The sequence below is a fragment of the Olea europaea genome, unplaced genomic scaffold (genome assembly GCF_002742605.1).
Source record: "Olea europaea var. sylvestris unplaced genomic scaffold, O_europaea_v1 scaffold2289, whole genome shotgun sequence".
Taxonomy (NCBI): Eukaryota; Viridiplantae; Streptophyta; class Magnoliopsida; order Lamiales; family Oleaceae; genus Olea; species Olea europaea.
Genome location: NW_019240968.1, coordinates 41,739 through 56,087, shown reverse-complemented (window position 1 = coordinate 56,087; position 14,349 = coordinate 41,739). Strand labels below are relative to the sequence as shown.

General features: G+C 31.0%; 1 protein-coding gene and 1 pseudogene across 1 annotated transcript; one reads left to right on the top strand and one right to left on the bottom strand.

Moving 5' to 3' along the window:
- The first annotated feature begins 642 nt into the window (after positions 1–642).
- Positions 643–1,909, top strand: LOC111381336 (annotated as a pseudogene).
- A 612-nt stretch (positions 1,910–2,521) lies between these two features.
- LOC111381334 (galactokinase-like) lies at positions 2,522–7,915 on the bottom strand. Its single transcript, XM_023005117.1, has 13 exons — positions 7,684–7,915; positions 7,144–7,328; positions 6,615–6,661; positions 6,341–6,435; positions 6,131–6,213; positions 5,894–5,962; positions 5,449–5,634; positions 5,131–5,265; positions 4,770–4,904; positions 4,076–4,146; positions 3,615–3,692; positions 2,953–3,094; positions 2,522–2,861 (listed from the first exon to the last, which is right to left on the bottom strand). Exons 1-13 carry the CDS (start codon positions 7,844–7,846, stop codon positions 2,751–2,753), a joined length of 1,500 nt encoding a protein of 499 aa, XP_022860885.1. The 5' UTR covers positions 7,847–7,915; the 3' UTR covers positions 2,522–2,750.
- Between the last annotated feature and the right edge of the window lie 6,434 nt (positions 7,916–14,349).

The window sequence follows — 14,349 nt, the reverse complement described above, 5'->3', positions numbered from 1 at the left end:
AAAGTAATACCCTCGGGATCGAAAAAAATATTTATTTAGCGAGATTATTTATTTATCGATAAATGAATAAATTATTCATTTATCGATAAATAAATATTTATTATTTTAGAGAGAGCTTTTTAATATAAAATATGTACATTGTATGTGGTAAGAAAAATCAAAAGACACTAACCAAAGTATTATTTGAATCTAGGGAAGCTCAAAAGTTTTAGTGAAACTTAATGTCTCTAAAAACTAAGTTTACGTACATAGCAAATGAAAATGTTTAGTCTTTACCTATAAAAGTTAGATGTTTGGAAGACATATTCCAAGCACATACAATATTTTGTTTCCCCTCCAATGTCTTCTCATCATTTGAAAGGAGTAAAAAAATCAACTTTAACCGATAAAATGAGGAGTGTAATATGTGAGTATAAGAAAGAGAATCCAACTATTAGCCAAAAAGATATGCAAGCATGGGTGCAACAAAAGTTTGATTTGACTATTAGTCAATCAACAATATCGAACACTCTCAAAAGGGCGTCGGAATATTTGTCAAATGAGATGAAAAATAGCGATGTTAAAAAGCACAAATCGGCAAAATACTCTGATTTAGAGAAAGTTTTGTACGAGTGATTTCTTCAAAGGTAAGATAAAGTGAACATGTCTGGAAAAATTATCCAAGGAAAAGCAAAAGAGGTTTTGCAAAAAATGTATGATGAAACTAATCCAAAAATTCAGCTTTTCTAGTGGATGGTTAGAACGTTTCAAGGCAAGATATGGAATCAAATCTTACCGAAGTTTTGGTGAAAGTGGTTCAGTTATCATGGAGAACATTGAAAATGCTTTACCTGGAATACGATCAAAACAAGACCAGTTTCAGTTAAAGGATATTTACAATATGGATAAAACTGGATTATTTTACCGATTGGAAGCTGATCATTCACTTGCTACCAAGCAGTTCGAATGACGCAAAAAAGATAAGGAGAGAATTACTATTGTTGTTTGTTGCAATGGTGATGGATCTAACAAAGTACCACTTTGGGTTATTGTTAAGTATGCAAATCCTAGATACTTTAAAAACGTGAATATGAACAATCTTAATTGCAAGTATCGATCCAACAAAAAAGCTTGGATGGCTGGCTTGCTTTTTAAAGATTCTGTTGGTTGGTTTGATAAGAGAATGAATGACAAGAAGGTTCTCTTAATAGTAGACAATTGCCCAACTCATCCAAAAGTAGTTGAAGGCTTGAGAAATGTAGAGTTATTTTTCTTACCTCCTAACACAACGTCTAAGATTCAACCATGTGATACTGGGATTATTCGAGCATTCAAAGCTCATTATCGTCGTCGTTTTTATTCTAACATCTTACAAGGCCTTGAGGTTGAAGCACCAAATTCTGAAAAAATTAATATTTTGAATGCTATTAATTTTGCTAACATGGCTTGGAATTTTGATGTGAAGACAACAATAATTGCAAATTGTTTTCGGCATTGCAAGATTCGGTCAGAAGAAAACAATGTTCCCGATCCAAAAGTTGGTGAATTAGATGAAGGTATCCAAGGATTAAATGATGTCATCTCTAATTTACATTGTATAAATGTGATGGATGTTGAACATCTTTTGAACTATCATAATGAGAATGATACAGTTATGGAATCATCTACAGACGAAGAAATTATTCAATCAGTAATGAACAGTAATGACGATGAGAATGATCCTGAACCAGATGATAGTAGCATTGTCCCAAATGTGTCGTCAAAAGAAGCATTTCAAGCAATAGTCACCTTAAACAACAACTTGCTACAACACGAGCAAAATATTTCGGAAGTTGTATATACTCTACAAAAAGTTAAGGATGGGGTTCATTTTGGTTTAGATAGGAAGAAAAAACAATCAACTATAGATACATATTTTCAAAAGGAATGATTATTGTACGGGTATTGTTGATTGATTGAAAGATTTTGGTTTATATATATGTATATTTTTCTCAATGAAGTCCAATAATTATTATTTTATATTTTTATTGGGCCCTTAAGGATTCAATTTTTTTTTATTACTTAATGCATTTAGCGAGATTATTACTTTAACTCATTGGCCCAAGTCGGGATCGAAAGAAATTATTATATAATCGAGGTTATTACTTTATCGAACATTACTTTATCGAGGTTTAACTGTAAAGAACATAAATATTACGCATTTCCCTTACCAATGCAGCCCTATTTGGTGAAAATTAAAATCAAAGTTTTACTCTTAAGTTAAAAGTCTACAATTAACTTTAACAAAACATTTCACGAGGTCCACAATTTTTCAACCACACATAAACTTTTATCAAAATCTGTTAGAAATCCAATTTTAATATCCACCAAATAGAGGCATAGTCATAAAAAGAGTGTACACAGTGCTATTTGTGTCAATTTCCAAATAATTTATCATCTGCATATAGTTATAGGCTCAGAAATCAGCATGAAAATTATATAATTGATAGATGAGAAGACTAGAACCATTTTCAAAATTTGAGAACTAGTCATGCCCAGATAATTGTACCAAAAACTACCATACATATCAAGTTAAAAACTAAAATGTTGCATCACATTCACAATAAAACTCACTTTTGGAGACAGGTTCAGAAAATAAGCAAATTATTATACCAGCAAGTTCCCAAGAAAACACGATCCGCGTTTTTTGACTTGACATGCCAGTAATTATCCCATGTAAGTACAACTAGAACATACGCATTTCTTCCAAACATAGTATTCGCTTGCCGTTGTTAAAATTTGACAATGGCAGCACCACTTGATGGCTTCGATGCAAAAACGTAGAGGCCAAGGTCTTTCTTATTGATCAACCCCCTGTCGATTCTTGATTGAAAAAACTTCTCCTGAAAAAATAAAGGAAAATTATCAAATATCCAATCACTTACACATAAAATCATGGTAAATTTTCACCTAGTGGAAAAGATGAAAACTAACCTTCAAGTTCAGGATAAATTGGGGAACGGCATTCTCCTTCACCAAGGCAACAGCACAACCACCCCATCCGGCTCCTGTAAGCCTTGCCCCGAGAGCACCATTATCTCGACAAATCTTTACAAGTTCTTCCAACTCCGGGCAGCTGATTATGTGAGGGCATGAGCAACGCCAACGAGTATATTACAAATAGCATGGTTGGCAAAACTTAAATACAAGCAAATAACATACATTTTTCTTAGTTAGAAAAGAAGTTATTTTGAAAGTTAACTTTAACCTTGTAATGTAAAAAATAAGTAACTTGAACTTTGACCCATAAAAATAAAAAATATTTCAAAACTTACTTATTTAGTTTAATAATTTATTTTAAAATTTACTTATTTACTATAGAAGTGAGCTTAGCCAAAAATGGTAAGGGAATGAAGCATTTGTTAAAAGTATTGGATATGAGAAAACGTAGTGAAAAAAGGATTCACATATGGCCTGCCCCCAGTTATTTTGCTAACAAGACTATCTTTAGCCAGGAATGGAGGCTCAAGATAAGCCTCTGTTTACCATTTACTGACATGATATTACAAATATACTAAATAACCATTCAAAAAATCATCATAAGCATCTTCCAAAGTACACAATCCCAATGCATAACAGTAAGATTGATTATATACCTGCACTCGTATAGTACGCTGCAGCTATAGTGGCTGCCATTAATTAGGTCGCCAAGCTGCTTCAGCACGTCTTCTTCACTGCAACAACAATTTCCAGAAATATTACGAGTTTAAAGTATTTATTTTGTGAAAAACTAGTACAGCTTTTCTACATTTTTTAATGTCGCGGAGAAATAAAATTGAATCTAAGAGGCTATTAGAATTTCGGGGAATAGTGTGCTGTGAATTGGAAGCTAAGGACAAAATAATATTGGATGTTCCAATCATTCTTCATCTACCAACCACTGGTCGGTATTAAAATGTGAAGATGTAAATTTACTAAGTTAAAAAATATACCTAAAATGGCAGTCCTATATTTATTATGTTAAAGTCTACATAAAATGAAGGATTCATCCCAGATACACAAATATAACCTTAAATGACAAATATTATAATATTGAATTGATCAAACGCCAACTCACCTTGAATTTGATGATACGGCATCTTTGAAAGCATGTACGCGCTTGGCTTCGGAGTACACATGAGCAGCTCTCTGAAATTTGATTTAAAAAATAAAAATAAAATTTATTAGGCCTCTGTTTGGGAAAAATGTACATACGGTTTCATTTATAAATAGATAAAAATGAGTGATGGATAAGTAGATAATACTTGTGCTCCACTAGAATGTGGAGTTGAAAATTAAGTTTGACCATTTATAAATGATTTATAAATTTACCAAACAGAGGCTAGATCATTTCAACCCTAGAAATACATGGAACTATGTATCACGTTGGCCACTGGGAGAAACAGTTAAATTTCCAAAAGCCGCGCAAGATTTGGTTGCAGTAACTTAATCACAGATTTTCTAGCATTTTGTGAGTTACACAAATAACTGGCATAGACAGAAAATTGAAAACTAAGAAAAAACCAAGACCATGTATTGGTAAAAGAACAAAAATAAAATACACCCAATACATGTAAAAGCAAAATAAACCCCTGGTTTTAAGGAAAGACCACCAAATTCATAGTGATTAAAAGAAGAAAAATATGGCTATAGTTGCTGAAACAATCTAATTCCAGCATCCAACTAATATAAACCAGAAAATAAGAAGGATAACAAGTTATATATCCAGATACCATTCAAACATCAATATGTTAAATTGATCAGAAAATCACCTGGTGCAACTTAAAATGCTTAGCTGCTCTCAGCACATCCAAGGAAGAAGGAGAATTGGCAAAAATAGCTTCAAGCTTTTCTTCAGAGATTTTCTCGATATCTTCAGCACTATATGGTTCTTCTTTCAAAAATTCCTGCAGCAATGCCAGAAATTATTACAACATGACAATTGCAGCAGAGATGTACAAACACCCAAGATCAATTAAACAATTAAAAAGGCATTTAACAATGCTCGCAAAAAAGAACCACACCATGGTGTCAACAGTGCAGAGATATAACAAAAATATGCACGTGTTTGGCTTTTAGAAAATATTTGCTCCACAATATTCAATAAAAAATAAGTTCTAAATAAATACATACCTTGACAGCGAGGATTGGATCAGAAGATCCACGAGTAGATGCAAATGATACACAGAGTCCTTCAACATTTGAAAGCGTCTTGATTGTGTTTATCGCCTCTTGAGGTTTCATACCAAGCTTTATCGCTAGTACAATCTGATATACTCCAACAATCAGTTTTTTATTCTTTCAAAAAAAGGCATCGAAAAATAAAAAAGAATCCAAACAACTTTAAAATCCAAAATTTTATATTGTGCAACACCATCACCTTCGTGAGGATAAAAATGTGTCATCCAGCCCTAGAAACTATGTCAAGAATGTGGAGATGAAGTCACTTACAGCAGCTAAGCGGCATTCAACAACTCTATTATTGTAATTAGTTGCGGCAGTAATGGCTTTCTGAGATTCAGCCAATGAATGAGCTATGACGAAGGTTCCACCAGCAGGGAGTTGTACATCAGTTGCACGGATGGGGTTAAAATCGATGAGCTCTGCAAAGCCAGATCGAGCCATCACGGAGATCGCCTGTCAAATGAAGCGATTAAATTACTTCAGAGTTGTGGGACTCGATGTTAAAGATCATAAAAAAGAAAGAACTTCACCATTATAACAAATATATGACCAAGGATTACAGGAAATAAGCATTATAGAATACACATGAGCGGGCTTTAAGTGAAGAGATACTAACAAATATAGCCACCATTTCAGTCTAACAATTCTTTAAAATATTTATAGAAATTTCAGAACACTTGATTCCTAGAAACTACAGGAAGATTTAAAGTACCTGGTCCATTCCCCCGGATTGGGTGCCAATGTGTCTTTCACATTCACAAGTAAGTTGAGCAAGTTCCTTCTGTACAATTTTAAGAAAACCGAGTCAGAAATAAAAACAAAAAATTCTTAAAGCGCTTTAATTCCTGTGCTCCTTTGCAATAGAAGCAAAAAGCAGAGAACTGACATGTAATATTTTATGTAAATCAATGCCTTGGATCTGATTTACATGTGCAAAGGGTCATGATACCTTGGGGAATTTCATACCAAATGCAGCCATTATGGCAATTGTAGAAGAGCAAACAAATGCTGCAGAGCTGGATAATCCAGACCCTACATGATAAGAAGATGGCATAAAAATGAAACAACAAAATCAATCAACATCCTCCTCTCAATTCGAGATTGTGGTGCCTTAACTGCTAAGCTTCGATTAAAATAATTAACTGGACGAGTCACATACCCGTTGGAACTATGCCATCAACTACGATATCAAGTCCTACGGGTTCACCAACAGTTATCCCTTTTGATTTGGCATACTCGTAGAAGCCTTTATATCTGCAAAATGGATATTTGGCAATGACAATTGTAAAAGTGCAAGCCATTTTCGAATGTTGACTTAATACCAAGAAATGGACAACTGCCATCAGTTTGCACGTGAGTTGAGACCAATTAAGATATACAAAAGTATATTACTCCAGCATATGTTCAAGAACTATAGCAAATTAACTTCTTACCCGCAAATGAAATAGTGACCCCATTTATGATTCTTCAAATCAATTTCCTGCATGATAAAATCAACTCAAGTTTTAACATGCCACATTATATTATAAAAGAATTGAAAACAACTATTCAGTTGCCTCTGATCCAACTTACTATCTTTTAAATGTAATACACACACAGTTTCTACTTACTAAATTGCCCAGAGGACATTGCTGTAGCACCCATTAAATCTTTTTCCATTCTAAAGATATCTTATTCACAGGTGCTCACAAACTGAGTGAATTACCATTTCTTTGAAAATTATATATACAAAATCCTTATGACAAATTTTAAACTTTATTCTAAAATGACCAAATTCATAATACAGAGTAAAATCAAATAGAAGCAAACAAGGAAAATTCATAATTACAAAATACTGAAAATTCCATTTAAAAAATCAAATCTTCAGAACAAAAAAATCATTAAAACAAGTAAAAAATATTTTTTCTGCCTAAAAAACTCTTACATATGTATGTAGGCATGGATAGAGTAATATCATTATACCTGGTCCGGATCAGCAGGGTAAGTACACATCGAGTACTTATCACTATTCACATTCGCGATGCGAATAACCTTTTCCTCATTCACGTCATGTTTTCGTATTGCCACAATGGTATCTTGCCTGATCGCCATAGGCAACACTGAATAACCTTCATAGTCTATGTGCTCCCCTATCAAATTCACCCTCCCTGCAAAATAACCACCCAAATTTTAACAGTCAACTAATCAAAATCCAAATCCATAATAGAAGTAAATCATACTCCATCTCGTATTAACTGTTCCGTTGTACTTGTTAAAGTCAAAATCACATTTTTCCCAACTCGTATCAGAATTAACTTGAAACATTAACACGTAAAGATAGAAATCCATTTAGCCAGCCCAAATAAGTAATTATTTCAGTACCAAACTAAATTTTTTGAAGCAATATTTCACCAAAAAACGAAACTACGCAATTCCAAAAGCTTGTCAGTAATTTGTGGCAAATCGAATTAAGCTTGGAGATACTTATGCATGATTTTCATTAATGTAAACAGAAAATTTAACCTGGTGATCGGGCGTAGATATCAGGCGAGTAGCCGAAGGATTCAATGAACTTGGATTTCAACTGATTGAATCGGACCTCCGCTTCTTCCAGCTGGGATTCGGTTCCATAGATGGGTTCGAGGCTAGTGTAAATGGGCACCGGTAGTTCCTCGTGTCTCGCCATTATCTGCTCCCCCTCACTCTCTGCTTCTTCCTGCACTTCTTGGTTTTTGATAAAACTGAAAACGAAAGGGAAATAGAATCTGTTTGTTTGTTGGCAATTTTAAGCCAATTAGAAATAATTTTTTTATCGTTATTTCAATATTTCAATCTTATTTTTTAATTTTTTACTCATGAGTAGATCCACGATCAAAAATTCAATTCTCACAATCCCTACCAAACAACCACAAAATATAGATTTTAATAAATTCAATGATTAATTTTAGTAAAACACAACTTGTCAACCACATATTTCATCAATTTTTTATTAAAATTTATTAAAAATCTTATTTCCATTTCCACCAAGCTATCGCGCTAGAAGTGGATAGCATTGTTTTTTTTTTTACTCTTTTAGGAGAGAGAATTAACTTTCAACTTCTTAGTTTTTTTTTTGGATATTCAGGTATCCCAACTTACATTAGACTAAATCCTGGACTTTCAAAATCCTTATCCCTAGAACCTTGGAGGGGTAAATCGCGAGTTATGCCTCAACTGGATCACAGGTTCTCCTCATCGCCTGTACACTTCTGTGCACAAGAGATCCTCCTCCAAAGTGATTGCTCCATACCAAATAAATTTGGTCGTATGTTCCCACCAAGATTCGAACCTCCACCCTGCCGCTGAAAGCAAGACAAATGTTGATTGATCCACCAGTTGAGCTGTGCCCCGAGGGGCTCAACTTCGTAGTTTTGTTTGGGTAAAAAAAGTGTTAAAAGCCATATCCACCGCTGCACTAAATTTTGCCCCATTTTATATCAAATTTTGCATCAAACTAAAATTCATCTCCAATCATTACATCAAAATTTGCACCAAATGAACAGTATTTAACTATTTTCTTCCCTCTTATTATTCTTAATAATTTATTTATTTGAAATATTATTTATGTATTTTTTTTAAATACATAAATTAAATTAGATTATGGAAAGATTAAATTTATTTATAAATATAAAAATATAGTACAATTAATAAAAACACTACAACAATAAAAATATTAAATCATTTCATTAAAAAATAGTGCAATGCATTTCGATCAAGATATTACGATATTACGAAGTCGAAATATTATTGTAATTTAATTCTAGGAATTCATATCGTTTTCTTTAAATAAAATTAAATTATCGTATCGTTCTAACCTTAAGAAATAATCGTGTTTGTTATATTTTAATTTTTTTCTTCTTTTAATTAATTAGTTAATTATATTTTTTATATTTTAAATTTATTTTAAATGCAAATAATAATATTAATAATTTATTGTATTAAAAAATATATAGCACAAATGACACAAATACCCTTAATCAATTTGTTTGGAAAAGGAAAAGCATGGACAAAAATGATATTATACACTTTGCACCATTTACACCAAAATGGTGCAAAATTTGGTTCCATATTGGAGGAAATTTGCACCAAAAAATTTGGTGCATTTTGATGAAATGGTGCATACATTTGAGATGATATAGGGTTCCATTAGGATTTCAATTGTGCTTCTACTTCTTATTATAGAAAAGCTCCCTAATAAAGTTATTTCAAATTATTTTTCTCTAAAAGTTTTCTAATCAAATAAAGTACTTTTAGAGAATTATTAATTAAATATGTTCGAAGGTAGATTCATAGTAATAGGAGCAATTTTTTACATTTTCAAAAATATTGTTTAATGGGCTCCAATTTAGAGAGAAACTTAGGATGCATTAAGAGGGTATTTGAATCCCATTTTTATTAAAAAAAATGAATTTTAAAATAGTAAATTGATGGAGAATTTGTAAATGAAAAATAAAGGAATTTCTTTTTGATTTATTGTAATACTATTTTAATGAAAAATATGTGGTTAAAAAGAAAAAAGAAAAAAATATATTTTGATAAAAATTAGAATCAAATAGGACCTTAATTTGTTTATTTTAAATTTGCAAAATATCCAAAGCTTGTTTTGTCTCGTACTTTTAAAAATACATTTCGAAAAATAAGATTAAACTTACAACATAAAAATCATAACATATTTTTTCCCTGTTGGAAGTAAACATTTAATAAAAATTTAAAAATTAAGAATTCTAAAAAAGAACAAGAATATAAAAAATAAAAAATTGAAAAATAAAAAGTAATTTTTTTTAAAAAAATAAAGTACTAAAATTCTAGAAAAGTAAATATGTTGGAAAAAATAAAAATAAAAATAAAAATAAAAAATAGTTCGAGCTCTTTATGGTTATTTACACAAATTTTTTAAAAAACGTTCTTAAGTGAATACAAATAAAATTTTTTAGTCCACGTCATTTATTTTTATTTTTTTACTTCCTAAGTTTGACCAAATCAATTTATTTTCTGTTTTGATTTTACTTTGTAGCAAAAAAAATATTGTAAGATTCACCAATTTTAAAATTTGTATATTACTTTATAATATTTTAATCTTTAATTGTTTAATTTGACTTAATGATCAAATTACATGAAACATAATGTCATAAAATAATAACTCAAAATTTCAAATCAAACCTATTTTTAATCTTTCTGTTCTGAGAAACAAATACTCAGAATAATAAATCAAATGCATTTTTAACTTTAACAATTTTAAAAGAAACCCTCAAAATAGAAATTTGAAATTGAACATGAACTAAAACTCAACAATGAAAACTAAAACACAAATTAAACGGACCTTTGGCTTTTGAAATCATTTATTTCCACGACCAAAAATGACCCTGGGGAATTGGAGAGGCTATTTGGGAAGGATGGATAAGATAACAACTATAATGAATTTTTTTAGTTGGAGAAAGAATACATTTTTAATAGGAGTATCCAGAAGAATTGGAAAATAATTGGTCCTATTGTACATATAATTTTGGTTACAATTCATTTGACTTTTTATATTCATAACCCAAGAATTGCAATTAATTTTGGTTACATATAATTTTGTCCAACAATTGTAAGAGCTGCATTTTTCCAGGTCCAGATTTGTTGCTTATTCTCAAATGTTGACAAATTTATTTTACTTATGTATTCAATATAATCTTATTTATTTTATATAACTAGAGTGAGGAGATTCTCTACCTCTAATCACTTGCATTATCATATCAAGATCTCAATAGATTAAGGAGACTTGCTCAAACCACATCAATTTATCTCAGTCGTTTAGTATCTCAAAACTTTATTGTTTGTCTGACTATGAGCGAAATATATGAAAGCGCATTTCGTTGAAGAATTGTGTGGTGTGGTGAAAGGTTTTTCATCGAAGTTAGATCTCCACCGACCTGTGAAAGATATATTTCTTAAATATTAAGGCATCAAAACAGTTGACAGTAGGAGTGATCGATGCTTTGATCATCTTCAACCCATTGATTCACTAATAAGTATTTTTTAAAGTAATTACTAATTTGATGTTATCTAAACATATTACAATGAGACTCCCACTAAGAGATTTATTAGAGTGAATTACCCAAATAGTCACTCAACTTTGTAAAAAGTTTTCACGAGGTCACTGAAATTTAAAAATCATCCAATTCATCACTGAATTTTGCAAAAAGTTTCCACGATGTTACTGAACTTTAAAAATCACATAATTCATCACTGAATTTTGCAAAAAATTTCTCAGAAGTCACTAAATTTAGTGACCCCTAGAAATTTTTTTGTAAAGTTTAGTGACCCCATAGAATTCTTTTACAAAATTCAGTGACGAATGAAGTGATTTTTAAAGTTTAGTGATCTTGTGAAAATCTTTTGCAAAGTTAAGTGATGAATTGGTTGATTTTTAAATTTCAGTGATCCCGTAGAAACTTTTTGCAAAGTTCAATGACCATTTAGGTAATTCACTCGATTTATTAATATTTTGGTTACCTTTCTTGACAAAAAGGAAAAAGAAAAGACATATTTAAGCAATTGATTAAAAATTGAATGAAAAATTAATGGAACTCTTATATATTAAGGTATTATTTACTTGTTCAATAGTCATAGCAATAGACCAAATTAGATGAATTAATAAATAAAGAAATACGTACCAGGTCTAGAGATATAAGTAATATACACTTATAATATAATTTATTCAACTTGAAATTATTTGGAGAATTAAAAACCAAAAAAGTAGTCTATCCCAACAAGTGTTAGATCCACAAAACACGTGACAAGTAGTTGATGTTCTCTAACCCGTGATCATTTTTGTCATTCATATATTTTGATTCCGAAAGATGCAACTTTTATTCTTAAAAATGAAAAAGAGGAATAAAAAAAGCATTCTTTTTGTCCTTTTAATACTTTTTGCAAAACAAGTGCTGGGCACACTTTCCACAAACCTAAAAGTTTAAGAATATTTGATGAATGATGAGCACATTAGAGAGTTAAGAATACTAGAGCACCACATGTTACTTGCATTTGTATGCACAAGAATAGTATGTCAGCAAAAAAAAAAAAAAAATCGTATGCCTTTAGATGTATTACTTTTGTTTTTGTTTAACTAATAAAGGAGCTATGTATCTTGATAATAAGTGAATCAAATACAATAATACTGAAAATTGATCAAAATTAGGACTTTGTTGATTTTGTATTTTTAAGAGCATCTTCAGTAGTAGATTTGATTCTCTACATTCGGATAGACAAATTCCCACTCTTTTTATACTTGGGATGGTTGCTTTTAGCTCTTGTTTAGTTTCCCTTATTTTCAAAATACATTTTACTTTATTTTATTTTCAATCATATAATTTTTAATAAAATAACATTACACTCAAATTCAAAAATTTTCTTTATTTTTTTAACCACATATTCTCCATCAAAACACTATTCCAAAATGCGTTTTGAGCATAAAAAATTGGGCTCAAACAAGCATTTAATAAAGTAGAAATTACATAGACGCTTACTTTTAAAGATTGTATTTCAAAAATCAAAAGTATAGTTTATATATACAAAAATCGAATGATAATATAATTTTTAATAACAAATAATAATATTATAAAATTCAATTAATTATATACCAAACCCAAACCTTAATATCCATTTTCTCTTTCCATACCCCTCCATTTTCTCCTCTTTTTATCACCATTGGAGATATCGCGGTGCGACGCTCCAGACGCCACAAACGCTACTTTATAGTTAACAATGGATCTGTTATAAGCAACGACAAGCGCCGCTACTTCATAGTGGTCACGGATCTGTGCATCTAACACAAAAGGTGTGAATATGTGGTGGTGCAGTGGTCTGAGTTGGTGTGTGTGGTTTGTGCGGTGATGAGGCTAGTGGTGGTGGTGTGGTTGGTGGAGGTGGGTGCAGTGACGATGGTTTTGGGTTAGTTTCTTCCTCTGATCTACTTCGCTAGAGCTTTAGGGAATGCTTAGTCGCTTTTTTTTAGTGTTTGGGTAGTGCTCAACTGGTGTTTTTGTTTTAGATTGTGAGGTGGTGGTGGTGGCGGTGCCAATTTTAGTTTTAGTTTTTGTTTCTTTTGTGAGTTTTAAATTGTGACGCTGTGTTGGTGGTGGCAGTGGCAACGGTTTGACTATGAGGTGATTTGGCTCTTTGGGTTCTTTTTTCTATTTTTTGTTTTTGTTACAGATTGTAAGATGGTGTTGGCGATGAGGTGTTGATTGCAGTGGTGGTCATGGCATTGGTGTGGTGATCATGGTTGGTGGGGTTTGTGACCATTTGGTTGGTGGTTGCGATGGTTGTGGTTGTAGATTGGTGACGGTGGCGATCGTCATGGTGGTAGCGACGGCGATGATGGTATGTTTGGGAATTTTTTGGTTGGTCGTAGTGGTATGGTGTGGTGGAGATGATGGTTGCAAGTGTTGGTGGTGGTCACAAATTATTTGATTGTCCGTGATCATTAAATTGGTTAATCTATAACCAATAAACAATAAGTGACCAATAAAAAAGATAAATTGTGATCAAGATATAATGTTTAACCTAAAAATTGTTAATTTGTGACCAATAATTTGATAATTTGCGACTGTATAATAAGTTGTGACTTCTAATATTTGTAATTTGTTATTGATAAATAAATGGAGACTCATAAATTTTTTATTTGTGATCAAAAAATAATATGTGGCTAACTAAATCATTAATTTATAACCATATTGTATAGATCTATGACCTTGATATATTTAATTAATAACATATATAATTAATTAATTACATCATAAATAATTTTTAATAAATATTTGATTTTTGAAATTTGAAACATTTATTCTAATTTTTGAAATGTACGATATTTAACTTCTTAATTATGAATTTTTCCTTAATAAAATTTTAAGTTTTAATACTCCACTACATAAATTATTTGCATTATATTAAGACTATATTTAAGCCCCTTTTTTTTTTGAAAATGAGATTTGTAAATATTAGGGATGGACAAAATGATCAGATCAAACCAGAACTAAATCAAACCGAGCAATTTAATTCAATTCTATAAAAAATTAATGATTCTGGTTCTAGTTCGATTTTAGTTCTGAAACCAAGAAATTCAATATTTAAATTTTATTATTATTATTACTATTTTATATATATATA

Coding starts and splice junctions, on each gene's coding strand:
- LOC111381334 (XM_023005117.1), bottom strand. CDS start 7,846: ATGGCGAGACACGAGGAACTACCGGTGCCCATTTACACTAGCCTCGAA. Junction 7,329..7,683: donor TATCTACGCCCGATCACCAG/GTTAAATTTTCT, acceptor GTTATTTTGCAG/GGAGGGTGAATTTGATAGGG. Junction 3,095..3,614: donor AGCGTACTATACGAGTGCAG/GTATATAATCAA, acceptor TCACATAATCAG/CTGCCCGGAGTTGGAAGAAC.